Consider the following 25,446-nt stretch of genomic DNA (forward strand, 5'->3'; position numbering starts at 1 on the left):
TTTACTGATCCAGTTTATTGTTGACACCAAGAGCATTTCATAGTGTACATCAGCCCCATGTCGCACAGGTGCCATGCTGCGTTCTGTATCTGCACAAGGAGTTTATACACGGTAGAGCTGTACAGTATTAACAAACGGGGAAGTAGATGGGTCCCATTGCTCCTCCCAGGAGAAGCAAGCTCTCATGCACAACAGTAAATAGCAGGGTTTATTTACAGGCTGTGTCAGTACCTGACTGCGCTGTGAGCAACATCCAGCTCTGGGGCTGTTTCCAGCCTCCAGGTGTGCCTGGGGAGTCACGCTCCATGGGGAGCTGAGGATTTTGCTCTGGTACTACCAGAACTGGTCAGGGTGCAGCCCTGATGCTGTCTAGTGCAAACCAGGTGTTCCCTGCGCCCTGGCTCAAGGGCAGAGGTTGGTAAGGAGTGCATGCAGTTTCCCCAGGGCTCTAGGCAACCCATTTCCTGCTCCACGGGCCTCAGGAGGGCTCCTACCGAGCTCTGCAGAGGGTATCCAGGCCAGCCTACTCGATTCAAAGATGAGTCAATCACCAGAAGCCCTGAGCCTTTGCAGCTGAGTCAGTGGCCAAGTGGTGCGGTGTTTTCGGTGCCTGCTGGAGCCAGGCTGGGTGGCACAAGCACAGCCTAGCAGGGCAGCAAGGCACGAGTGTCTCCGTGAAGGTGCTTCATCCATCTCGCCCTACAAGAGGCAGGCCAGGCTCCATTCGGATCCGGTATGTGGAGTATTTTTCACTGCATGGATTATTTTGACATCTCTCTCCTTCGAAGTGCAAGGCTAAGCACTGAAACCAAACTCTAGCAGTGAAATATCTGAGGTTTAATTAAGGCCAGCCACTCTAAGCATCCCCTTTTTAGCATCACAATCCTCAGAGAGCCATTGTGAGATGCCACCTTAATATCTGATTTGCTGCCAGAGCCTGGACCACGCAGGTTTAAGTGCAGGGTGTGATGCAGGGCTTTATGGCAGGCTGTTTTAATAGGGTTCAGCTAAACTAGGTCTCGCCATCCATCTATATGTGGAAATCAGGTCGGGTTTATCCCGTTAATGTCGCTAAAAGCACGCACAGGACAGCAGGAAGGAGGCTGCGTGTGCAGGGGACCGGGCAGCCGCACGGTGGAGCTGCCAGCTCGGCTCTGCTGAGGTTGTGTTTGCAGAACTGCTGCTGGGACTTGGAGGGGAGCCTGACCTCCCAAAGGGATCCTGACCTCCTAAAGGGCTCGTAACCTCCCAAAGGGAGCCTGGGCTGGCTGCAGCACGCACTGCTGAGATGCTCTGGGCTGGGTAGGAGACAGGGTGGCAGAGCCGGGCAGTAAACCTGCTGTGCGGGGCAGGATGAGAGCACCCCTCTTCTCCCCGGCACTCGGGGAACTGCTGGTGGTGTCAGCCCTTTGCTGAAGCTGCTTCCCATCCCTCTGCCTGGGTGGGGGCAGTGTGATTGTAGCCCAGCAGCAGAAAGGCACCTGGCTTCGGGCACGGCCCCGGGGACTCCTAGCAAGGCATCCTGCTTGGGATCCCGCTCCTGCTGCTGCGTTTTCCACCCCGGAGCTGGGTGCCTGCGCTGGCTCTGCCCATTTTCCAGCCTGACCTGCTGCTGTCGCAGTGAACCCCAGGCCTGGCTACGTAATCTTGAAATCCCAAAGCTGTTTCAAGCCTGCCCTGCCAACGTGAAAGAGTAACAGGAGAACTGAAACGCATTCCTGAACGCTTGTGCCAGAGCGAGGAGAACCATGCAGGGCTGTCAGCCTGGAGGAACAGAGGAGCCCGCTTACAGCCTCCGTGGGGCAAGCACCCCTTCCTGCTCTCCGCCGGGGGGTGGAGGAGCAGGAAAGCTCCTGAGAAGGATGACACAGGCTGGAAGGTGAGGCTTGGGCGATGGATCAGGAATGCTGCTCCCAGCTGGTGCAGTGGGGAGAAGCGTGCACCACCCTCGTGTGTCCTTCTGTCTGCTGCAGCACAGGGCAAGGCGCTGAAAAGCAAATCGAGGGCAGTTGCAGAGTCCTAGTCCCTCCTACACTCTGGGCTCCACGAGGTTAGCCTTAACTGGAGCTGCACCCACGAGCTGCTGCAGAGAGCCCCTTGTACCACCAGAACTAAGAGGAAGAGGAGCTGGAGATGATTTTCTTTGCTATTTCCATGTCTGACTTGGCAACCAGAAACCGCAGCTTCTTCCCTCCGGAGCGGATGAGGTCCACTGCACTGCAGAGAGCAGCAAGGGGGAGAGGTGAACGTTGGGGGCCCAGCCACAGGCTGACAGCCCAAAAAAAATGAGCCCAGAGCAGCTCTGCCCCTAACACTAACAGCAAGGTGGGTGTGAGCTGCCCTACCCTGCAGCCTGGAAAAAGACGCCCAGGGTGGGCTGCACCTGGAGCAGCTCAGCATTGCTGAGACCACCTCTGGGGTCAGCTTTACTGCCAGAACATCCTCCAGGTATTTTCTCCCCACTGCCTCTCCCAAACTTCCCCTTATTGCCCCACGTCCTGTGCAGGTAGCCTCACCTCTGGTAGTCGGCCCCGATGAGGCTGGTGCCGTTGACAGCCAGGATGCGGTCCCCAATGGACAGCCTGCCATCAGCGGCCGCGGGGCTGTCCTCGATCAGGGTGCGGATGTAGATGCCGGGAGAGGTGAGAGGGGTGTGCTGTCAGGGGAAAAGTAGTGAGCAGCCGGGCAGGCCATCTTTTCTGGCTCAATTAGTGTGAAGCATCGTTAACCCGGAGCTGGGCTGGGAACCGTTTGCTCCCGGCTGTCCTGGGGCTCGGTGACGCCTTGTTTCCTACTGACTAACACACACACGGTGGTGAAAGGCCACCTTAGTAAGATGCTCCGCTGGGCTAAGCCAGATTGTGTGCCAGAGCGGGGAGAGCAGCGAGCACCGTGTCTGACAGCGCTGCTTGGCACCCTGCGAGCCCCTGGACCCCGCCAGCACGGGCAGGGCAGGTCCCCCCCGTGCTCACTCCACCACGCACTGCAGGGCGTAGGAAAGACCTCGCCTGAGTCATTTTCCTTCCACAGCAGCACTGAGCTGTTCGCTCTCGCCAGCCGCAGAGCAGCTGTGATGGGCCTGGCACTCAGCAACGCAGCAGCAGGGATCTACCAGAGATCGCTCCGTGCCTCGTTTTCCCCAATAAAAGCTCCTTGGCTCCGTGCAAAGCCATCACCTTCCTCGAGGTGTGAACCGTTCCCTCCCAGGGCAGCCCCTTGCAGAGCCGTGGCACCGTCCCGGGGCCGGCAGACACTCACCAAGCCGTCGATCAGCCCCATCCCCAGCCCCAGGGGCCCTCTCTCCAGCTCCACCACGAAGACGTAGCAGAAGTCATCGGTGGCAGAGCTGCGGCTGGAGGATTCCGGCGTGGGGTAATCGTAAGGGGTCGGCGAGCAGCCTGCCAGCGGGGACACCGGGTTATTATGGCTCTGCCATCCCCCAAACTCAGCCTTACAATTCCTCCTGCACCCCTTCCAAGGGCAGCACCGGTCCTGGGTACCTTCGGGGGTGCTGCTTTTGGTGCCGTTCATCCCATTCCTCCGCGGGTCCTGCAGAGCCTTGCCGGTGCCCTGCGGGGACTCCGGGCTGGCGGAGTCGAAGTTCAGGGGGGTGGTGGGGGGCGTCAGCAGGCAGGAGGGGGCCGGGGGGGCCGTGCCCCTGCCCAGCTGCAGCTGCTGGAGCTTCTCCTGGAGCTGTGGCTCTCCAGCAGGGTGCTGCCGGGGGCAGCCGTTGGCAGCCAGGGTGGGCAGGGGGCTCCCGTCCACCTCCGGCTCCGTGCAGCCCCCCGGGGAGCAGCAGCCCCCTGGGGTGACCGTGCAGCCCCCCGGGGCTGCCACCAGGCTCACGTTCTCTTCCAGGACTTCTGGCGTCGTGTGTGGCTCTTTCTTAAAAAGGAGAAAAAGATACCCAAAAAACGCTCTGTGGGATCAAGGGCAGGTGGGTGTTGTGCCCCCTGCCATCCCCTGGGGTTTGGGCGCATCGTGGCTGTCGGCCCCCTTCGAAACCTGAGCGATTTGGCTGCTGCTGGTGCCTGCCCTGGCTTCTCACAGCTCTCACCCTGCAGCTTTGTGGCCACAACTTACCCTTAGTGGTGTTTTTTTTTGGGAAAGGCTGCCCGGCTGTGTGGGGATGGACAGGGTCAGGTCTGGGGAGAAGGGGAGAGCTGCCTGCAAACACCCCCGTCCTCCACTGTCCCTGCTAATGAGACCGCTGGAAGGAGCCTGTCCTGTGCTGTCCTGTCCCCTTCCCACACCCCACGGGGGGGGGATTAGCAGCATTAATCCTCCCAGCAGCTCCACACCTCCTCCCACCTCCAGGGCTGCAGGCGAGGGCTGAGAGCTCAGGTCCGGGCTCGGAGGGGGCTCAGCACCCTCCCACCACCACCACCCCAAAAACAGCCCCTCCGTGGGGCGCGGGGACCAAGGCTACCTTAGGGGGTGCTGAGCCTGGCCCTTCCCCGCCGTGGGGGCTCTTGCTCTGCAGGCTCCAGAGGAAGTGGCGGATGTAGAGGAGGTGCCGGTAGATGTTGTCGTCCAACGTCTCCACCTCCAGGTCCACCTTGAAGCCCCCGCTGGGCAGGATGATGGGCGGGTGGTTGTCGAAGGACTCCAAAATCCCCTCTGAGGCAGCAGGAGGGAGGTGAGCATCACCAGGCTGCTCCTGGCCCCGTTGGGTCTCCCCAGCCAGGATCGGGGCCTCGAGGCAGCAGCAGCATCCCTCCTTTGGGATCACAGAAGCGGCCCCACACCCCTCTAAGTGCACTCAGCATCCTTTGTGATACCCCAGCATCACAGCACTGAGGTTATTCCTGATCAATACCACTACCTGCAGGAGCCCCGGGGAGGGGAAGGGCACCTCCTGCTCAATTTCTGCGTAAAAACCCCGCAGGGATCCTGTGGGCACCAGGTCCCTGGTGACCACAGCAGCACCGAGCACGCAACCAGGGGCTCACCGTGCTGGAAGGCGGCCGTGCTCTCCTCCTCTCCGGGCTGCCACGCTGCCACAAAGCCCACGTCCATCACCGCCTGGCACTGGCTCAGCACCCGGTGGAGCTGTGCGGGACTCAGTGCCGGGAATTCGGCTCGCAGGGCCGGCCAGCTCATCTGGGTGAGGAGACAGCAGGGAGGGGGCAAGTGGCATCGCATCGCCCCCTGCCCAAAGCATCGCGGCCACAGGTCCCCCCCCAACTCACCTGCAGCAGCTGGGAGCCGGGCATGGCTAGCAGGTTGGCCACGCTGGCCAGCTTGGCGAAGAACTGCTGGGCCAGCTGCTCGAAGCCGGCGCCGCGCAGCCACTCGAGGAGCAGCCGCACGCTGGCTCGCAGCTTCACCCCCTGCGACCAGTGGAAGCAGCCGAGAGAGGAGCCTGCGAGGCAGAGCAGTGCCCTGTCAGCGTGGTTTTGGGGGAACAAAACCCTCCCTCCTTTAGCCTGAGCCCCCAGCCCCTCACCAAGGGGCAGAGATGCTCCAGCATGGCAGGGCAAACCCAGATTAACGCCCCCAATTAATGCCCCCAGGTTGATGTCCCCTGTGTCCCATGGCTGTGACTCACGGTGGCACTAATAGGGTTGGGGCACAGAGCCAGCTCTGCCATGCGGCAGCGCTGCCGCGATAATTAGGACTAACGAGCACCGCCTTGCTCCTCAATTACAAAGCAGGCTGCGGTGGCTCTTTAGTAAGCAGCCCTCCGTGGAGCAAAGTGCTTTCAGCCACCTCTGTTTGGACTCAAAATGGGTGGGAATGGGGCTAAGCCCCTCCTGGGAACAGGGAGCTGGAGGGGGCAGCTGCAAGGGGGACAGGGAGCTCTGCTTGGGGACAGCTCAGCGTGAGCCTGGTAGGGGATGGGCACCACAAAAGCCAAACCCATGTGAGGAGTGACCCAAGAGGGATGCTGAGGATGGAAAGCCTGAGGAAGCAAAGACGGGTGCTGGATTTGTGCTTGGCGTCCCCATAACCACACTGGAGGCTGCCCACCTCGGGCCCCCTCTCTCCTGGACCTCCTCCAGGAGGAACTGGGACAGACTGGGGCAAGGAATGGGGGGAGGAGGAGGAGGATGAGGACTGACCCTTGTCCAGGAGCTGGTTGAAGAGCAGCGTGTTGGAGAAGAAGAAGAGGTAGGCGAACATCTGGGAGGTGATCTCGGGGTGCACTTCGTACTGGCGCAGCAGGTCCAGCACGGCCTGGTAGGTCAGCACCACCCTGCGCAGCTCCTCGGGCAGCGGCGGGGACGCCCGCCAGCCCTCCCGGCCCTCGCTTGGGTTTGGGAAGGGGTTGCACTCCAGCAGGGCCGGCAGCGACACGTACAGACACTGCCCGGGAGGCAGAAGGAGCTGAGAGCTGACAGCAGCACCACGCTCCTTTCTTGGTTTGTTTGCTTTTTGCAGGAGCAGCATCCAACACCCCCCGCTCTGCACCGCGGCCGAGAGCGAGGCGAGGACGGAGCAGCCCAGGAGCATCCCCTGGGTCCTTGCAGGCCGTGTCCCGCACACAACCCCTCTTTCTCCTGCCTCACACTGCCCGCTCTGTTCCCTGCTCCCCCGCGGTGCCGCCCGGTCCAACGGTGACAGCCCAGGGGCCCCTTTCCCTCCTGCCCTGAATCGCACCATTATGCCGGGGCTGGCCGCCGCGCCGGGCAGCAGCCGGAGCCAAGCGAGCTCTCCCCAAACACCTCCTCCCCAGCAGGGAAGCACGCCGAGGTAATTCCACACTTTTCCTGGGCTGCAACCCAAAATCGGGGCGCTGCAGCCCAAAGGAAAGCTCCTCGGTGCTACACGAGCCTAAAGGATCCCGCGAGCGCTGCTGGGGATGCTCGCGGTGCCCGCGGGGAGCTGCTGCCCTCCCGGGGGGTGCCTACCTTGGAGATGTAGTAGACGCACTGCTGGAAGGTGTACATGATCACCTCCTCCAGCACCGTCATCGCCTCCTCGCTGGCGGTGATGGTGGAGGAGAACAGGGACTCCTTGGAGCCTGGGGGACGGAGGGGAAAATTGGGAGCAAAGGGGGAAAAATTGGGAGCAAAGGCGAAGAATTGGGAGCAGAGCTATCTAAGGGCTGTGTGATGCTACGGGGATGGTCCCCAGCACAAGATCACCACCACCGGCTCCAAGCGGGTGCAGAAACCCCCAGCTCCCCTTGTAGGGCTCTGCTGTATCCCCACCCTGGGGCTGCCTGATGCTTGCACACCTGAAGTTGTTCTGGCAGCTATTTAGGGGTGGAAATTGAGACGCTGCCCTCTTCCTGGCTCGCTTTGGGGCTGTTTCTTTCCATCAGCCCTTCCCTGCTCAGCAGAGCTTGGAGAAGCAAGCGGCTGTGCAGGGCAGCCCCGTTCACAGCTCCCCAAATTCCCCAGCATGGGGGTTATTTGTGCTCCTGAGCATGGCCAGGGCACGGTGCAAAGATGCGGATCACCCTCCTGTGCTGTGGGTGAGGGCTGCAGGAGGCTGAAGGAGCCTCGGGGAGCACCAAGAGCTGCTCACAGCCGGGGGTCAGAGGGATAAAATCACTCCCAGGCGGCGGGAGCGGCCTTGTGGGGGCGAGCAGCAGCCCCGAGCCCCCCACCTTTGACGTCCAGCTCCTCCTCCATGCTCTGGATGTAGGTGGGCGACTTCTGCTGCACGAAGTAGAGCACCTCGATGGCGTTGGACATCCAGAAGAGGATGTGCTGCAGGTCCGGCAGCAGGTCTGCGATGCCGAAGCGGGACAGGGCGGCAGGATCCTGGCTGGGGAGACACAGCGGGAGCTACGGCTGCTGCCCCCCAGCTCATGGCCGGGGGCTTTTGGGGTGAAAACAGCCAAAAAAGCAGCCCTCAGGATGAGTTTGGAGAGCTTTTGCTCGCTGAGCCCAGCACCCTGCTTAGGAAAACCCTTTGCACACGTCAATTCGGTGGCTCTGTGGGATGGCAAAGGGGGAACCTGGCGTTTTTTTGGGGCACCCCCCAGCATGGGCCCAGCTCAGCTGCAGGAAGCGCCCGTGGCGGAGGAAGGTTTTCCTTCCCCGAGAAATATGCACCGTGCCTGCCAGCTCCGGACGGTTAAACCCGGCCTGCCCATGCCGGGCCGGTCAAAAATAAAGCAAATCAAATAAAAAACATCTGGGAAGTTTCTCAACGGCTGAACCACTTTTTCCTGCTATAGTAAAGGCCATCCCAGCTGCGTCCCCAGGGAATTTGGGTCCCGTTTGGGTGAGGTCCTGAGCAGGAGAAGTCCCAAAACTGCAGCGGGTCCCGTCCCCACCGAGCTTTCCCAGCCCCACGTTCCCAAGCAGGGGCTTTGCAGACACCTTGGCAAAAAGGGCCAGAGAGCCAAATCTGTGGGATTTAGCAAGAAAAACGCGGTGTGCAGCACTGCTGGCAGGCTGGGCGGGCACCGGGGTGGTTACACCCGGCTGCGGAGGGAGAAATGGGCTGAATTCCCCCTGTTTTGGGGCAGGGCCTGGAGGGGAGGTGAGTGGCACTTACTGCTGGGACTGCTTCTCAGCCAGCTCCCGTGTCCGCTCCTGGGCAGGGAGAGAAGGAGAAAGGACGAGTGATGACCTGGGCATGGGGTCCACGGGGGGAGCATCGCCCTGACAGCATCAGGGGCATCGGCCACACGTGGGGACCAGGCTGGGGAAGCCCGGAGGGGGTCCCCACTGCCCCCACCCTTTTGCCCCCCCGGGGACTGACCCACACCGTCCTCTGGATCATTTTGGCCGCTTTGAGCAGCAGCTGCCCGAAGTCTCCGGGCTCGAAGCTGGTGGCCGAGTGCTGGATGCAGAGGCAGAGCAGGAAGGCGGGGGTCAGCTTGTGGTCGTCCCCCCCCGGCTCGATCAGGGTCACGATGCGCCGCAGCAGCACGTCCTCAGCCGCCGGCTCGAACTCCAACATCAGCTTTCTGCGGGGAGCCCTGGGGCCGCCGGTGGGCGAAGGCCCCCGTTTTTTGGAAGGAGCCCCCGAAAAACCCCGTTCCTTCAGCAGGCTGCCGCACGCCCCGCAGACGGGGGGGCCCTCGGGGTGCAGCGCCCGCAGGCGCAGCAGGGTCTGCGCCGGCAGAGGCTGAGCCTTCATGGGGTCCTTGTAGAGGAGCAAATAGTAGAGGCCGAGGGACAGCAGGTCCCCGTGCCGCAGCACGGCCGTCCGGGCCACCTGGCAGAAATTGATGGAGACGCCGGCGCCAGCGCTGGGTTCCAGCACCAGCTGCTCCTCGGAGAGGTGCCGGGATGCTCGGAGCTTCCTGATGGTGCAGTGCAGGGGCAGGATGTCCGGGGCAGACAGGCTGATGCTGGGTTTGCTCGCCTGCGTCCTCTGGCCCACCGTGTGCTGCTCGCGGTTCAGCAGGTACACCAGGCTGTCCTGCCGAGCGGGGACACGCGGCGTGAGCAGGGGGGGGCTGTGCGGGATGTGCTGCGACCCCCCCGCTGCCTGCACCTTGCGCCAGCAGAACCACAGCCCTCTCTTTATTTTCCTTGCCCCGTGAGAAGCGTGGGTGGTGCAGGCAGGATGTGTGCATCGTGCCCCCCGTAACTCCTGCACCCCGACGTGCGTTTCTTTGACAATTTATTTGTTTCAAAGACGAACAAGTGCTCAGCACCGAGCCCAACGAGCGGGGCTGCTTTGGGCACGCTGCTACGTGGGTGCAGGAGCTTTGTGCACGCGATAAATGGGGCAGCTCTGGGGTTGCTCAGGGCAGGAGGAGCCCTCCATCCACATCCCAGCTGCGTGCCCAGGTGAGGACGGGGACCCTGGGCCCCTCCCAGTCCCTGTCCCTGCCCACAGCAGCGCACAGAACCGCCCCATGCCTCAGTTTCCCCAGGTGTTTAATGGGCTTGCAGCAGACTGACGAGAGCTGCAGCGCCAAAACAGAGCTGGAAATCTCAGACTAGCCAGATATTCAGCCTGGACAAAGTAGCCATCAACCAAAAGAGTTGTCCCAGTCCTTTCCAGTTCTCCCAGTGCCTCCCGGGCTGGGGCGCAGAGGCACCCAGACGTGCTGTCTCATCACTGCCTCTCATTATGTTTGCCAGTAACGAGGCAGCCAGACGGGGCCGGGGCAGCTCCCAGCCCTCCTCCTGCAGAACTGGGTCTGCCTCGCACCGGGGCAGGGATGCAGCTCCAGGGCTTTCCCCAAGGCTCCACAGCCAGATCCCCAAAAAAAAACTCAACCCAGCTGCGTGCTTTGAGGTATTGCACACCCTGAACTCACACAGCTGATTCCCTTACCACTGCCCTTTCCACCCACCCCACAACACCCCCCCAGCAGCTCCGGCCATGCAAGCAGCTCCCCATCCCCGCGGATTTAGGAGCGTGGAGGGGTGCCATAAAAGCACAGAAGGGAAGGAAAAAAATGCCAGGGAGGTGAGCGGGAAGGCTTGCGCGGTGCTTACATGCTGCTGGCTGTAGCCCTGCAGGAGCAGGAGGTGCGGGGACTGGTAGAGGGAGTACCGCATGCTGCTCCCGCTCCGCTCCTCCGCCGCGGGGCCCCGAGGGCTGGCCGGAGCCCGCAGGCTGTCGGGCAAGGTGGAGCAGTGCCTGCGGAGCTGCTCCTCGTCCCGCGACGCCGAGCGGCCCAGGCTGCTCTCGCTGAGGCTGCGTCGCAGGGCCGGGGGGGTGCTGAGCCGCTTAGCCCCCGCCAGCACCCGCATGGCCCCCCGGGCCCGGTGCCGCTGCAGTTTCCGCGCTTGGGCGTTGATGCCTGCGGGAGGAGAAGCCCTGATGATGTCCCAAATGCCCTAAAATTGTCCCAGGAGCCCTGATGCTGTCCCAGCAGCATCCCGGGTGCCAGAGGGATGCGGTGGAACCGCTGGGGGCCCTGGGGAGCGCAGCTGGAGAGCGACCCCCCCCCAGGGTTGACGTCCCACTGCCCACCCCGTGTCCAACCCCAACTGTAGGGCACCAAAATGGGGAGTTTTGTGCCCCCCCTTTCCCTCCCCATCACCAAAAAAGAGGGATCCCAGCCCCACGACCCCAAACCCCCACGGAGCAGGGGGTGGACGGGGAGGGGCTCAGCATCCCCCGTGTTGCCGGGGCTCAGAGGGGGGGGAGAGGAAAGCTGTGCTAAAAGGGAAGCTTTACAATCTCAATCTTAAATAAAATAAAATAAAATATAAAATAAAATAAAATAAAATAAAATAAAATAAAATAAAATAAAATAAAATAAAATAAAATAAAATAAAATAAAATAGGGAAAAAAATAGAGCCTGGATGCTGCCTTCTGGCTTGTGGGCAGCAGAGGGTGGGGGCTTCAGGGAGCCCCCCCAGGCAGGCAGGGAGCTGCAGCAGAGCCTGCCCGCTCGCCTGCCGCAGGAGCGAGCTGTAATTAACTTCTCCCGAGCGAGCATCAATCCGGGCAGCGCTGTCTGCAGGACGAATTAATAAGTCAGGCCTGGCCCAGCCACCGAAGCAGCGGCGTCCCCAGCGCGGGGGCTCCCTCGGGACCCCCCCTTTCCCATCCCCAGGCTGCCCGCTGGGCTCCGGCAGCAATAAGAAGAAGTTGTGGGGTCGGCAGCCGGCTCGTACCTCTGGTGGGCAGCCTCCCGGGAGCAGGGCGCTGGCATTCGGGGCTGGCCGAGGAGGACGAGGAGGATGAAGAGGGGAAAGCCTGAAGGCTCTGCTGTGCTGCGGCAGCGTCGGTGCAGCGCCGAGCCAGAGCCCTGCCCGCAGCTCCGCTGCTCCGGCCAGGCACCGAGAGAAGGTTTTTGGGGACGGACGGTGGGATTTGGGGATGGCTGAGCGGAGAGCCGGGCTCCTGGGGCTGCTTAAAGGGATGCTGACAAGGTTCAGCCCCCCCCCAAAAAAAAAAACCATCATCTGCCTTATTTGGTAAGGAACGGGCCGCCGGTACCGAAATACATTTTGTTGTTTGTTTGTTTTAAGTCGAGCGCTCCTTTGCTGGGAAAATGATGGGGATGGGGAAGGGGGGGTGGGAGAGGGAGAAAATAGCCCCTGCTGCTTACATGCCTTGGGATTCGGGCAGGGTCTCATCCTGTGTTATGGGTCCCATCCTATATTATGGGTCCCATCACCCCCTACATGTCCCATCCCATGTTACGGGGCCGCAGCAGCGCCTCTGCCCCACCTGCACCCCCCAGATGTGAAATTTGGGGGTGCAACAAGCATGCCCGGGTACCAGCGGACCCAAGGCACCGGGGACACTTGTGGCCATCCCCAGGGGTCTGCAGGTGGCCACAGCTCATCCCACAGCCTGTGCCCAAGCCCAAGAGGGGCCAGATCCTGCTGGTGGCACCAACTCCAGCTCCTGGCACCGGGAGGGGCACGGGGAGCTGCAGGGCTTGGGGTCCCCCCACCCACAGGGACACGCCATCGCTGCCCCCTTATCTGGGGGGAAGGAAGCTTCTGTATTTACTTTGTGTAGGAAAACCACGGAGGAAAAAGCTGCTTTTGCACTGCCAGCAGAGCCCCCGGCACCCCGCTAACCCCGGAGCTGCACTGGAAAGATAAACACGGCCCTTTTCCTGAGCGTAACAAACTCCGTCTACACACCAGGTTATTTTGTTTTATTTTCGGTCCTCTAGTGCTGTTTTCTCCTTGCCAGCATTTGCGGGTGATTCCACCCAAAAAGTCAGGCAAGCGTCGCCAAGCTGCTGCCTCCAAATCCCCTCCTGCATCCTGGGGGAAATCCTGCGGGTTTTGGTGCTCGAGAGCCTGGCTGGGAACTGCCTCTTTTTCAGCCTGGGAAAGAGGGTCCCTGTTCCTGGCTACGTAAATCAGTCAAGAAATAAATAACTCTGTGGGACCCAGGCATGATTTGCTCCTGGGGAAGCCCCCATGAGCTCGGGGCAAAACGGGGCAGTTTTGGTGAAGCTGAGCACTGCACCCCCAGTTTTTGGGTGCTCCCCCAAACACCCCACGTACTCCCCATTTGCTGCCTCATTGCTCCCCAAAAGTTGAGGGGTTGGAGGTCTCAGGAGGGAGGCCATCAGCCTCGTTTAGCACAGTTGCTCCACCTGCACTGCTAATTAGCGGTGTGAGGAGCAAGCACCTTCCTCCCCACTGGGCAGCAGCTAATAAACCAATTAGGATAATGGCTAAATGAGCAGATAAAACTCTTAAGCCAGGTGCTGACAGGTCACAGATGGGTGCAGGGCCTTTCCCTAAGCCTTGGGCTTAGCAGCAGGGCAGGCTGCAATGCGCCATCCCTGCATGGGGAAGGTCCCCATGGGTACTTCCCTTGGGGTCTTGCTTTGCAGCACCCCCATGCTTTTCTCCTAGGTCACCCCAAGCCCAAATTCTCTTTATTTTTGCACAGAAGCTGCATTTTTCCACCCCAGTGCCCTGCTGCCCTAGGCTGGCAGCTGGTGCTCAGCTTGTGGCAAGGGGACCTTGAGGCTGGTGGTGGGGGTGACCCTGGTGGGTGGCACTCAGCCCCCATCACGCTAAGGCTTTTATTTCTTTTTGAGGCACTGCTGGAAGCAGATGGCTTGTTCCCATGTACCCCCAGCAGCCCGTGGATGGGGTGGAGAAGTGTCCCTGTGCAATGTCCCTTGGGAACAATGCCACTGGTGTGGGATGGGGGTGGTGGCAGAGTTTGGGATGGGAGTGGTGCCACTGAAAGAAAGAAGCGGCTGCAGCAGTGGGATTTTAACAGGTAAGTCCATAGAGGCAATTGCCTACATAACTCTGGGTGTTGGGTGGTTGGTTTTTTTGTTTGATTTATTTTTTTTTTTAATTTTTTTTTCAACTGCAGAAAATGTCTCAGGGTTTGAAACCCACCACCCTGCCAAGACAGAAGATGTATTTCTGACGTACAGCAATCCATCTTCTAACCTTGTATTCCCAGACCCACGTCACACGCTGAGGCCAGGCACTGTTCCTCCCTGGAGAGCCCAGGCAGCACAGAGCCTCTCCCGTGGCTGTGCAAGGGCCACAACCTCCCCGCGGTGCCCAGCTCGAGGTGTGAGCGCTGCTGCCCCCATGTCCCAGCCGGGGACCTGGGTACCAAGGGTTGGTGACACCTCGGGCTCTCACAGGGACCCTCTGAAGAGCTGCAGCACAGCTCTGCCCCCACATGCAGCTATTGCGCTTAGATCTTGCCCTCTTTTTCTATTTAAAAAACCTTTTTTTTTTTTTTTTTTTTTTTTTTTGGCACTGCTCTTCTGAAGCACTTAACATCTCCAATCCCAGCTGGAGAAGAGAAGGGCATCCACCTCTGCAGCTTTATCCTTGACCCCAAGGTGAGTGGCAGCTGCCCCTTTCTCTCTCTGTGCATCATGCAAGCCAGGAGCAGTTCTCCAGCATCCCTTCCCTGCCCCGGGGGGGCACAGGGAGTGATGGAGGGATGAGGAGGGGGCTCTGACCAGCAGGCACATGCATTACAGCATGGTCTGGGGGCTGTTATTCCTTCCTCCCCATCATATATACCTTCCCCTGGGGTATGGGGGAACCTGGACTGAAAAGTAAAGTGAGTTCCAGCCACGGGGCCCCAGCAGGGTCTGCCTTCAGCATGCCCAGGCTCGTGGTTTGGCTGTTCTGTTTACTTTTAAAAGGGGGAGATAAAATGTATTGGGACTTGCTAGAGGACTGCCAAAAATTTGAAAGATGATCCTTAAAGCTGCCCCTATCCATGCAGGGGAATGTGGTTCCTGCTGCATGGAGGAGCTGGGTCTCTTTAGCTCCTGCCCAGTCCTACAGGCCTGAGGGACTGCTCGTGCCCACCCTCGTGGCATCCTGCCTGGCACAGCCATCCAGCCAGCATCTCCTGAGCCTCACCAGAGCCCTTCGTCACCGGGTCAGGCCCATGGAGGACCCTGTGCAATTAAAAACCTGATGTAAACCTTCCCGTCCTCATCCTCGTGGGCTTGTAGCTGAGGGTGGGAGGAGGAAATCTTGGTTCCTCTGTGCTCAGGCCACGGACAAACCTGTCGGTTCCTTGTGATAACCTCATGGTGAGGGGTGGCAGGGGGAGATGAGGCACCTCTGGGGGGGCTCTGCTGCCCTATATCACTCTCTCCTCATTATCTTCTCATTTAGCTTAATTGCTCCTATGCTGGGGTGAATATTTCAGGTCACAGGTCCCAAATTTCCCCACAGGGTGCCAAGTACCAACGCTGCCAAGAGCACCACAGCCAAAACACATCTCCTGTCCCACCTGGTGCCAGCACCACCCCAAATCCCCCGTGAAGCCCCCGGTGCGCCCGCTGACCTGCCGTGGTGGTGTCCACATCCCTGGCTGCCATCTCCTCCACCTCCGCCCTCCTGCGCAGCTCCAGCCGCCGCGAGAAGCCCTCCCTGGGCTTCCAGAGGTCCTGGATGAGCAGCGGCTTCTCGTGGTCCCCCAGCACCCTGAGCCCCTCGGTGTGCCACCGCTTCTCAGGGCCCTCAAACCGGCCGATAACATCACACAGCGCGTAGTGCCCGGCGCCCAGCTGGCTCAGCCCGTAGCGCTCCAGGGCTTCCTTCACCAGCTCCCGGGCGCCCGAGCTGCCCGTGGCCAGCACGCTCTTGTAGTTGGTCCCCGCGCAGATGTTGCCCCCGAAAATCTTCAGGATGCCCGGGGCCGAGAGCTGGGTGGAGAGCTCAGCCGGGTCGTCCCCGCTGGCTGTGGGGGATGCCGAGGTGGGGCTGCGGTCCTTGTAGCTCAGCGTGCGCTGCAGGACCTGGGACAGGAGGCGGCTCTGGCGCTTCAGGCGGCTCTTGGACGGCGGAGCCATGGTGGAGGAGGATCCGTAGAACATGGTGCGGGAGGTGGTCATGGGGCGCAGCTGGGGAAAAAGGGGGAAAAGAAATCAGGGGTCTGGAAAAAGGGAGAAATGAGGGATTTGGGTAGCGAGCAGCCACCTCCAAGTGGGCAAAGCCCAGCAAGGAGGGAAGGAGATCTCCCTTATGCAGCCCTGAACATCAGTGACCGAGCTCAGCCAGGCTCCTCAGCATCCCCACGGTTACCGCAGGATGTCTTTGTCCCTGAAAAGTTAATTTCCATCATGCATATTAAGAGGTCCCTCTTGCTGAGCCAGGACGTGCTTATCTGCAGCGGGACTCAGCAGAGCCCAGCGGTTAGGAGCTCCTGGTTAGGAGCCAACGTTTCGGGAGTCACTTTCTCTAACGAGTTTATGGAGCAATCCCATCTCTTTTTTTAGAGGTGAAACAGAAAGCTCAAGTGCAAATTGAATTAGTCTGAGGTCACTGCTAAACACTTTCGCTCGCCGAGAGGCACAGGGTGAAAATGGGCTTTAATTAGCCTTCCTAAAAACATCCTTACTCCAGCAAATCTTCTGGCTGCTACTGGTGTGCAGAGGACGTTAAAGCACACGGCGACATCGCCAACCGCGGTGCCTGAAATGTGAATTTGTCGTCTGCTTCCACTGGAGGGGAAAGAGGAAAAAAAGCCCATGCACACCATAAAACCCCTCCACCTGAAAACAACAGCCGGTTCCCTGGAGCAAGCCCGCGGTGGAGCAGCCAGCTGGATTTTTTCTTGCTTGATGTCCCCGCCAACATCTGGGGCCAGCTCTGAAATCGCATCCTGGATGCAAAACCACCCGGTGCTTGCACGGCGCTGATAATGCAGCCGGCTGCATCCCAAACCGCTGCTGGGAGCGTTCCAGGATGAATTTATGCCTCTCTGCCTCGAACAGGACAGGGATTTCCCTCACCTCCAACCTCATAATGCACTGCCCTGCTGGGAGGTGTCAGTGCCTGAGATGTGCACAGCTCCCGGGTATGGGCAGGGATTTGATTCAGATCTCCAAAACGTGCCACTGAGGCTGTGTTCAGCATGATTCGGCCACAGAGGTGTGGGATGCATCTCTGCATCTGCAGCACTGTCTTGCCCGAGCAGGATCCTGGCTGTGCAGCAGCCCCAGCGCTATCAGGCAGAGTGGTGCTGGCCCTGGACAGCCTCCAAACCACCATCTAATTCGGGAAGAGAAAGCATCCCTGCTGCTAATGGAAGAGGTCACCTTCTCACCCAGAAGCAGCCTTGCTGCTGTGCACAGATGATTTCTGCAAGGTGTAAAGCTTCCTGTTCCAGGGCCGGGGGCGCTTTGAATGCCACAGATGGGGAAACTGAGGCACGGGCAAGCGCCACAACCCCAGGATGAGCCTGGGAGCCAGCTGCTCGCTGTCACCCCTCTCCCACCCAGGGATGTCCCGGTGCCATGAGGACTGTGAAAATACTCAGGTTTGTGCTTTTTACAGCCCCGTGGCTCTGAAGGAGAGGTGCTGGAGCTCCAGAGAGGGGGAGGAGATGGTGGCCATGTCCCTGGTACTCTGCTGCTGCCTGGGTTGTGGAAGCTGGGGTGAGAGCCTTACCTAGCAGGTGGGGCTGGGACATGGTTTGTGCTTGCACCCTGCCCTCAGGGCTGAGTATTGGCCCCAAAAGCCTCACTGGGACTTGCTGTCCCGAGGGTCCTGCTTCATCCACACCTCCTTCCTGGCCCTCTCACCCCGCACGAAGTCCCCCTTACCTTGCCATCCTTCTCACACCCCGCCTGTCCTTCCATCTGTCCCCCTCTTCAGAGTTGGCCTTCCCCTGGCACGCATCGTCCTGCGGGTGCCCTGTGAGAGAAAGAGGAGGTCCCACAAGGAAGAGGGGAAAGGAAAAGAGAAAAAAGAGATTATCAGAAAGAGATGGGACCAGCACCAAGCCCACGACCCTCAGCTCCCCCTCCCATGCCCAGATGGAGGCACCAGGCTGGGGACCCTGCATTCAGAGGAGGACATCGCATCCTGCACTGGCTCCTGCCTCCAGCTGCTGGGATGGATGCTCACCAGGATTTATTTTTTCCTGGGTATCTTGCTGAGCACCAAGCACCGTCCCCTCACCCTCCTTGTCACGAATCTGCAGGAACGGGACCAGGGGTAACAAAAACTGGAAGGCAGAAGCAGCACCTGCCAGGTGCCTGTGCCGATCTCACGAGCATTTCTTGGAAAGAGGCAGCAGGGCACAAGACAGGCTCTTCTCTCCATGATTAAAGACCGAAGCACCACCTAATTAACTCACCTAACGAAGGCTTGGGAGAGGGCTCAGCCCAGCCCCTGCGGCCAGCCCCACGTGGGGGCTATGGAAGGAACTTTCTGCCAGGCAGAGAGGTGCTGAGCCCCCCACCGCCGCCTCTCACGGCTGCTTCTGTGATTAATCGCTCCTGCTGCTTAAATATTTATGCCTGCCGTCCAGTTCGGCTGCCAGGCATTGATTCTCCTCGTGCTTTGCACTGCTCAATTAACGAGCTTTCGGCTATCGTGTGTTCTCTCCTCAGTGAGAGCATTTAGAGGCTTTGATCAAGCCCCCTGCCCCCTTGATTTTATTGATAAGTGGATTTAATGGGTGCTGGTCTCGTCTCCTGCTGCAAGGTGCTTTGTGCAGCCCCTCCATCCCTTGCGAGGGGTCTGGCATCTCCCCACTGCAAAGTAGGAGATGGTTTTGGCTGCCGCAAGCCCAAATGCAGTCCTGGTAGTGCCAGAACAGAATATACCCGCATTGTAAATGGCTGTTTTCAGTGTTTGTTGTTTGTTTGTTTATTTTAAGACTAAAAATTTCTATTAATCTGTTTTTTTCATTTTTTTTTTCCAGCACAGAAATCCAGACAGACACGTTCCCCCCCAGCAGCTCCTGCTGGATGGGGAGAGATGGGGGAGCCCCCGCTCAGCCTCTCCCAGCATCGAAACGGTGAGTGCTCAATTCATCGCCCAGATTAGGGACAGGAAAACGTGTAAAACTCCAGTTATTGGTTTTGGGCACAAAGAAATATTTCCATTTTCCGCCCGCCTTTAATTAGGATGCTTTTCGCTTGCCCAGCTCGCAGCCCGTATTTGTCCACACCATTAACACTGCGCTGCTCTGTGCGAGCCGCAGGCTTCTCCAGAAATCTCCTGGATCTCCTTCCCGATTAGTGATAAAGGCACTGAAACACCGAGGGCGTGCTACCAGCCAGCAGTGCCCAGCAGTGATAATCTCCTCTGATAACTGCCTTTGAAATGGATCGGGTTTATTCAATAGGGGCTTTCTTGATGCTGTGTAATGCCAGCTCTAAATACTGGACTGATTTATTTTTTTTTTTAATACTGCAGAGTGCAGATTTCTATGAGAATATCACATCACATAACTCAAACGCTGCACAAAAGTGTGCTACATCCAGAGAGTCACCTCTCTTGTCAGAGAACGAAATCGTTTCTACTCGCCAGGAGTTATTTTCCACGTGGCCACGTTGGGTGGCAGGAATTTCTTCCTGGTGCTCAAGCCTTTAATCAATCAAAGCCCAAGCTAGGTTTCTCCTCCTCCTCCTCCTCCCCGGGGGGATGATATCAAGCCAATCAACCTGTAGCTACCAGGTCATCTTACTGCCTCCTGGGAAGAGCAGCAGCATCATTAAAGCACTTTTTAATCTGCTGGAATTTCCCCAGGGCTCGTCCCAAGGCAAAGGCAGCTCCACACGGCTGCAGATGGGCAGCGAGATTTCAGTTGTGACCATCCCAGAAAAGCTATTTGCTCAGATCACTATTTGAAAATTTCCCTTTTTTTTTTTTCTTTTTTTTTTTTTTTTTTAACGGAAACCTCTCGGATTCGCAGCTTTGGTATAATGGAAACAACCGCAGCTCGGATGCTGCCAGCGGAGGGAGAGGCCGCCCCGGCACTGCAATGTGGAACAAATTATAACTCGGAGAGCAAAGGAAATGAGAACACCCTGGCCTCAGCCGCGTTGGCGTGCGCTGCTGGGCTGCAAACCCTGCCCTCTGCAGATCCCTACAGCCCAGTCCCTCTGCAGCCCTCCCCAAAGCCCCCCCGTGCGCCCGCTCCCCAAAAAAGCTGGACCACGTCTCTGCTCCGCTGCCCGGCCCTTTGTCGTGTGAGCTTTATCTGGCAGACATGGGGACAGGCCGGGGGCTGATCATGTCAGTGCCAGCCTCGCCGCCGTCTTTAGCCGGATCAGAGTGGGTAAACTCCTTATTGTGTTATTATTAGCAGCAGCAGCACCACGGTTGTGCCCTGGACCCCCGGCCCAGAGGCTGCTCCAACAGGATATCGAGGCAGACCTGGCCCTGCAAAGATTAACTAACAGTTTTTTTTCCCAAAAGCAGCAATGGCTTCACAAATAGATTATAACGATTTGAGACCTAGCTCTGCTAGGACAACAGGAGGCCTTTTAGCAGGGCTTATTTTTTCCTTGCCTTTTATTTTTTTTTTGGAATCATTATTTCGCAGGTCTTTTTGAGCTGCCAGCGTGCACCAGCCCTCCAGTCGGGCGCAAGTACAGATGCCAGCCCTCTGCCCGTGCAGCTCTATTCACACGCGTGCACAAGAAACATTTTACAAAATACATTTGCTTTCTGCTGCCTCCTGAGCAGCTGAACCTCGGTAGGCTGCCTAATTACGAGATCTTAGCAATAATTTATTTTTTTTTTTTCCCCAGTGATAATTAACTGATCCTGGAGAGTGCCGAAAATAAGCACTTCCCAAGCAAGTAGCAAACTCCCCGGAGTTTTCCCTGCTAAAGTTACAGCTGAGCAAGAAACTGCTCCAGCCTCGTGGGGATGTGGCTGACCCCAAAACCTCTCTGCCAAGGATGCCAGAGCAGCGAGAGCAGCCAAAGGCGGGTGGGATGGCACCCATAGGTGCGTGCGGGGGGGAAACAGAGGTGGGACACCAAGCAGCGAGCCCCTGGGGTGCATGCAATGGGGGAAGGACCCCAAAGGGCAAGGAAAGGAGAGACAGATCCCATGGGGATGCAGTCGGGAAGGGTTCCTGAGGGGCAGGTGAGGGGATGAGGGTGCCAAGGGGGGGGTGTTAGGGTAAGAGCCAGGGCACAGTCTCCTGGCAGTGCCCTCCCTGAGGCTGGAGAGGTGCTGGAGAGGTGTGCAGGGCAGCGCTGGTCTCCAGTGGCAACCAGACAAGCCTCAACTCTCAGCGCTTTCCTCCTGCCTCCACTTCCACAGGCAACAAACCCAAACAGCCCCCTCCGAGCAGGCAGGGAGGGGTTGGGGAGGTTTAGGGGGGTCCCACCAGGCGCATCCCGCGGGGCCAAGCGAGGGGATCTGTGCCTCTGCGCAGTGTGCGTGCCAGGAGGTGCTACCCCAAAAATAAAGATTACTAAGTAAAAGGAGGGGGGAGGAACAAAAATGGGGGGAAAAAAAAATTAAAATGGGATAAACAAATTAAAAAGGGAAATTAAAAAAAAAAAAAAAGAGAGAGAGAGAGAGAGAAAGAGAAAGAAAAAGGGGGGAAATAAATGAAAAATGGGGAAATGAAAAAATAAAAAATAGAATAAAAAATGAAAAAAGGGGGGAAATAAATAATGGAAAAAGGAAAACAAATAAAAAATGGAAATAAAAAATTAAAAAGGGAAGAAATAAAAATGAAAAAAGAGGGAAAAAATGAAAAAGGGGGAAATAAAATTGGAAAAGGGGGGATTTTTTTAATTTTTTTTTTTTTAAGGGGGAAATAAGAACCCAAACCCGAGGGGCACGGCCTCGCCACCCCCCCCCCTACCCCCGTGTACCCCCCCTCTCCCCCGGCAGGTACTCACCCGGAGCTCGGCGCGGCCCCGGCGGCTGCAGCGCCCGGAGCCGCCGGGGCTGTGCGGGGCCGTGCGGGGCCGTGCGGCCGCTGGGGCGGAGCGGAGGGTGCGGAGCGGAGCGGGGGGTGCGGAGCGGAGCGGCCCCGCGGCGCCACCCCGCGGCCTCCGCGCAGCGCCCAGCGCCCCGCAGCATCCCCCGGTGCGGAGGGGAGGTGGCGGGGTGTTGGGGGGCACGAAGGGGTTCGATAGGGGGGATGCTCGTTAGGGGAGGGGGCTTCGAGGAAAGGGAAGGGAAGAAAAGTGAAAAGAAATTATTTGAAAAGGAATTTGGAGAAGAGAAGAGAAGAGAAGAGAAGAGAAGAGAAGAGAAGAGAAGAGAAGAGAAGAGAAGAGAAGAGAAGAGAAGAGAAGAGAAGAGAAGAGAAGAGAGAAAATTGAAAAGAGAAGAAAATTGAAAAGAAAAGAGAAAAGAAAAGAAAACTGGAAAGAAAAAAGAAAATAAAATTGGAAAGAAAATAAAATGGGAAAGAAAATTGAAAAGAGAAAAGAGAAGTAAATTGGAAAGAAAAAATTGGAAAGAAAAGAAAATTATATAAAACAAAACAAAGTAAAATAAAATAAAAAATAACATAAAACAAAACAAAAAAATAAAACAAAGTAAAGTACAATAAAACAAAGTAAAATAAAATAAATAAAACAAAATAAAACAAAACAAAATAATATAAAACAGCCAAAAAGCGAAGCTCCCAGCTCAAAACCGACTCACTGAGCCCCGGGGAAGGGCGGGCAGCAGTTGGCAGGCAGGATTTGGAGCTGCACCTCCCTGCCCATGCACTGGGGCTCCGAAATGGCCTCGCCATCGGTGTGTGGGGTTGGCAGCGTGATCAAAATCCCAGCAAGCCAGAAAGACAGGCCCATGGGCACCGGTGTCTGTGGGGCACTGGCTTTGTGGGGTGGCTTTGGCAGAACAGGTTGGGGCTGGGAGCGGGGAGGGACGGTGCTGAGTGATTTACTTAAAAAAAAATAAATTAAATTTATTTATATATAAAAAAAAAAAAAAATCCCAAGCTGATCGTGTGAGGGTCATGCTTTGGGTGGGAATTCCCATCAGAGAGGAGCTGGGAGGGGTTCAGCCACCCCCTGCCCTGCGAGGTGGAGGTCCTGGGCTAGGTGTAGGGAGAAGCTTGGTGGCTGCCCCCTCCCTGGGTGTCAGCGCAAGCTGCCAACCCGCACGGTTTCCCTGGGGAGTTAAATCCCCCGAGGTGCGAGCGAGAGGGCAGTCTGGGGACGTGCAGGGCTGGGGGGAGGCTGCTGGGCTCCCTGGATGAGGCTAGATTCCCCCTGCAGGTAAAAGAAGAGCAGGGGAGGCAGGGATGGGGTTCCCCTTTGCGACCCCCAGCAATCAGGGGGCTCCCCCTTCCTGCTCTGCCACCACCACATGAAATTCCCCCTCCTGGGACCCCGGGGCGAATCAGACAGAAAATGGGTTTATTTCCTTGCACTTTGGGGAAACTCGTTCTGACTCAGCAGGCAGGCAATAGTGAGGTATCTCGGGTTTTTATTTCAGTCCTACTCCACGGGAAACGACGTTCACTAGCGTTAGCTTCCTTCGGTTTGTTTTTAATTCGCTCCAGTACCGTGTTAAATAGAAAATAGCGACTGAACGAGAACGGACGGTGAAAAAAGTACAAGATGCTAAAAAGGTCGCTCCTCCTCCACAGATGTCCCGAATGTTACGAGTTGTTGAAAATTAGTATAAAATAGGAGACGGTGCTCACAAAACCCCACTCATCCTCCCCGTGCCTACTGAGCCTGCACAGGAGCCCCCCCCAAGGTCAGTCGCTGTCTTTGCCCCCATTTTACAGATGGGGAAACTGAGGCATGGAGAAGGGTAGTGGCTTGCCAGAGGGCAAAAATGGCAGCTTGCGCTCTGAGACCACATTTCCCTCTATTCTGACCCCAAATCACCCCACAAACTGCCCTTTGCTCAATGCACAGCACCCCGGGGGATGCAGCAGCACAGACCCCACCAGGTCCATCACCTCCTGCCCCAAAGACCACCAGTCACCCCGAGAGCCATCCCATCCCAAAGGCTGCTTTGGGGCACCACAGAGAGCCCCAAGCCAGGGACATGGGGCACAGCCCCTTATAGGAACGCTCTCCCTACGGGTTTTCTTGCCTACCTGGTGGCCACAGCCACCAGGCCAGGAGGGGAAGCGTACCGAGATGCCTTCTCTTTGGTAATTTGGGCACGCAGAGCCAGTCCTGGGGCTGGGTCCAGGAGCTCAGCTCGGCATGAGGCTGCAGGAAGGACGGGAGATGCAGAAGGGCATCTGCAAAGCTCCTCTGCTGGCAGCACCGCATGAGGCTGCTGCAGCTGCCATCAATCATGGGGTGAGCAGAGCCAGTGGGACATCGATGTTTTGGAAGCTCCCAAGGAAGGTGCAGGTGGGGCTGAGGGCAGCACCGAGGTTGTGGGGCTGCACAGGACCCTGGCACACAGTAGACCCCGATATATTCTTCTGGTGTAAGTAAAACAAGGCTGAGCCTGGGCAATTTGGACTCCAGGGTCCATGCTCAGCCCAGTCTGCAGTCTTCCTCCCAAAGAGAAGCGGTGACAAATTGCCCGAGGTGCTTGAAGAATTGCTGGAGGCTTGGCAGTATGCAGCACTTCATTTTCCATCGAGTCTAGCTTGGCTTTTCACATCACTGGGTGGTGGATTTCAGCCCTCAGTGGCCGATGGAGGAAAAGGAGGTGATGTCCCCCTCCAGGTGATGTTCCCCTTCAGGTGATGATCCTCTCCAGGGGATGTTCCCATCCAGGAGGACCTGGCTGTCAGGTCGGTGTGTGCACAGCCCATCCCACATGCCGGGCAGCACCAGGCACTGCCCTCCCCAAGGCCAGGGGGAGAACAAGGAGTCCTGCTTCCTCGCTGTCCTGGCTTGGACAGCATCGTGGAGCCACGTTTGGGTGTTTAAAAACTGATTATCACTAGGATCTCCCCATCACAGCTCACCTCTGAGCATCACCCAGGTGCCTCCCTTCCTTGTGGTGTTCCTGGGAATGCCAGAAACCCTCCCCAAAGTGGATTTAATTCTGATGACAAGCAAGAGGCTGGCACAAGCCTGGAAACCATAAAATAGGACCAGAGGCAGCAGGCAGCCAGGCCTGTGATCCTAATTCAAGGAGTTTCCCATCCCTCCTCAAGAAGAAAGAAAATACCCTGACAGAGATGGACTGAATGGACCTTGAGAACCTCCTCCCCGACAGGCAGAGGCCCACATGTGGCAGAGGCTGAGCGGGGCCATGCTTTGGGGTGCCACCAGCACTGAGACCAGTGGGGAAAACCGAGAGCCCCACGGAGAAAACGTCAGGGGGTGAGGGGCTCCGAGGGCCTGTCTAGGAGCAGTGCACTGGGTTGTGCGCTTAACACTGGCTCAGAGGAAGGGTTCTGCAGTGCCCTGGGAGGAAGAAATTCAAGTTTTAATCACTTGTAAGGCTTTGATGACTCTGGACCTTCCCATCGAGAAGGCCACAGGGACCTGGAGTACCTCTGGGTACTGCCAGCTCTGCCCCACCACTGTGGGTTATGGGTGGCCCACACCAAGGGCTCCAGTAGCCAAACCCAGGTTGTCACCAGCCAAGTGTGGGGTGTGGGGTCAGGGCCCCTGCTCCCATGGGATGCTCGGGGTCAGCAGGGTGGGCAAAGCCTCCCCTAACCCCCTGCAAGTGGTTGTTCCCCTGTCACCCCTCGGTTGGTCGCTGTGTTACAAAAACTTTGCCTAAAAACAAAAAATAAACCATTCGCATGGTTAAAAAAAAAAAAAATCTGTTTAAAATCAACCTTCAGGCTCTTCTGTCTGTGTGGGAAGGCTCTTCTGTCTGTACCCACAGGGACAGCGGGTGGCTTCGGGGTGAGCCCACAACCCGGGCTCCCTTCCCCGTCCCCCTTTCCATGTCCCCATGTCCACGCTGAGGCGAGCAGCGTCCTTAAGGCAC

At 57.9% G+C, this 25,446-nt stretch overlaps 1 protein-coding gene across 1 annotated transcript; it reads right to left on the bottom strand.

Annotated features, from left to right (window-relative positions):
• Positions 1 to 8: 8 nt before the first annotated feature.
• RADIL (Rap associating with DIL domain) lies at positions 9 to 17,492 on the bottom strand. Its single transcript, XM_082772767.1, has 15 exons — positions 17,400 to 17,492; positions 15,137 to 15,695; positions 10,362 to 10,669; positions 8,665 to 9,330; positions 8,458 to 8,495; positions 7,559 to 7,719; positions 6,855 to 6,967; positions 6,066 to 6,309; positions 5,193 to 5,365; positions 4,953 to 5,103; positions 4,430 to 4,620; positions 3,501 to 3,885; positions 3,259 to 3,398; positions 2,517 to 2,656; positions 9 to 2,217 (listed from the first exon to the last, which is right to left on the bottom strand). Exons 1-15 carry the CDS (start codon positions 17,433 to 17,435, stop codon positions 2,112 to 2,114), a joined length of 3,411 nt encoding a protein of 1,136 aa, XP_082628893.1. The 5' UTR covers positions 17,436 to 17,492; the 3' UTR covers positions 9 to 2,111.
• Between the last annotated feature and the right edge of the window lie 7,954 nt (positions 17,493 to 25,446).

The sequence above is a fragment of the Aythya marila genome, assembly GCF_965140915.1.
Source record: "Aythya marila genome assembly, chromosome: 15".
In the NCBI taxonomy this organism is placed as follows: Eukaryota; Metazoa; Chordata; class Aves; order Anseriformes; family Anatidae; genus Aythya; species Aythya marila.

Excerpts from the sequence above, each read along its gene's own strand:
- RADIL (XM_082772767.1), bottom strand. The coding sequence starts at position 17,435 with ATGGAAGGACAGGCGGGGTGTGAGAAGGATGGCAAG. Across the intron at positions 8,496-8,664 it reads TGATCCAGAGGACGGTGTGG|GAGCGGACACGGGAGCTGGC; the intron begins GTCAGTCCCCGG and ends CTCCCTGCCCAG. Across the intron at positions 4,621-4,952 it reads CACGGCCGCCTTCCAGCACG|AGGGGATTTTGGAGTCCTTC; the intron begins GTGAGCCCCTGG and ends CTGCTGCCTCAG.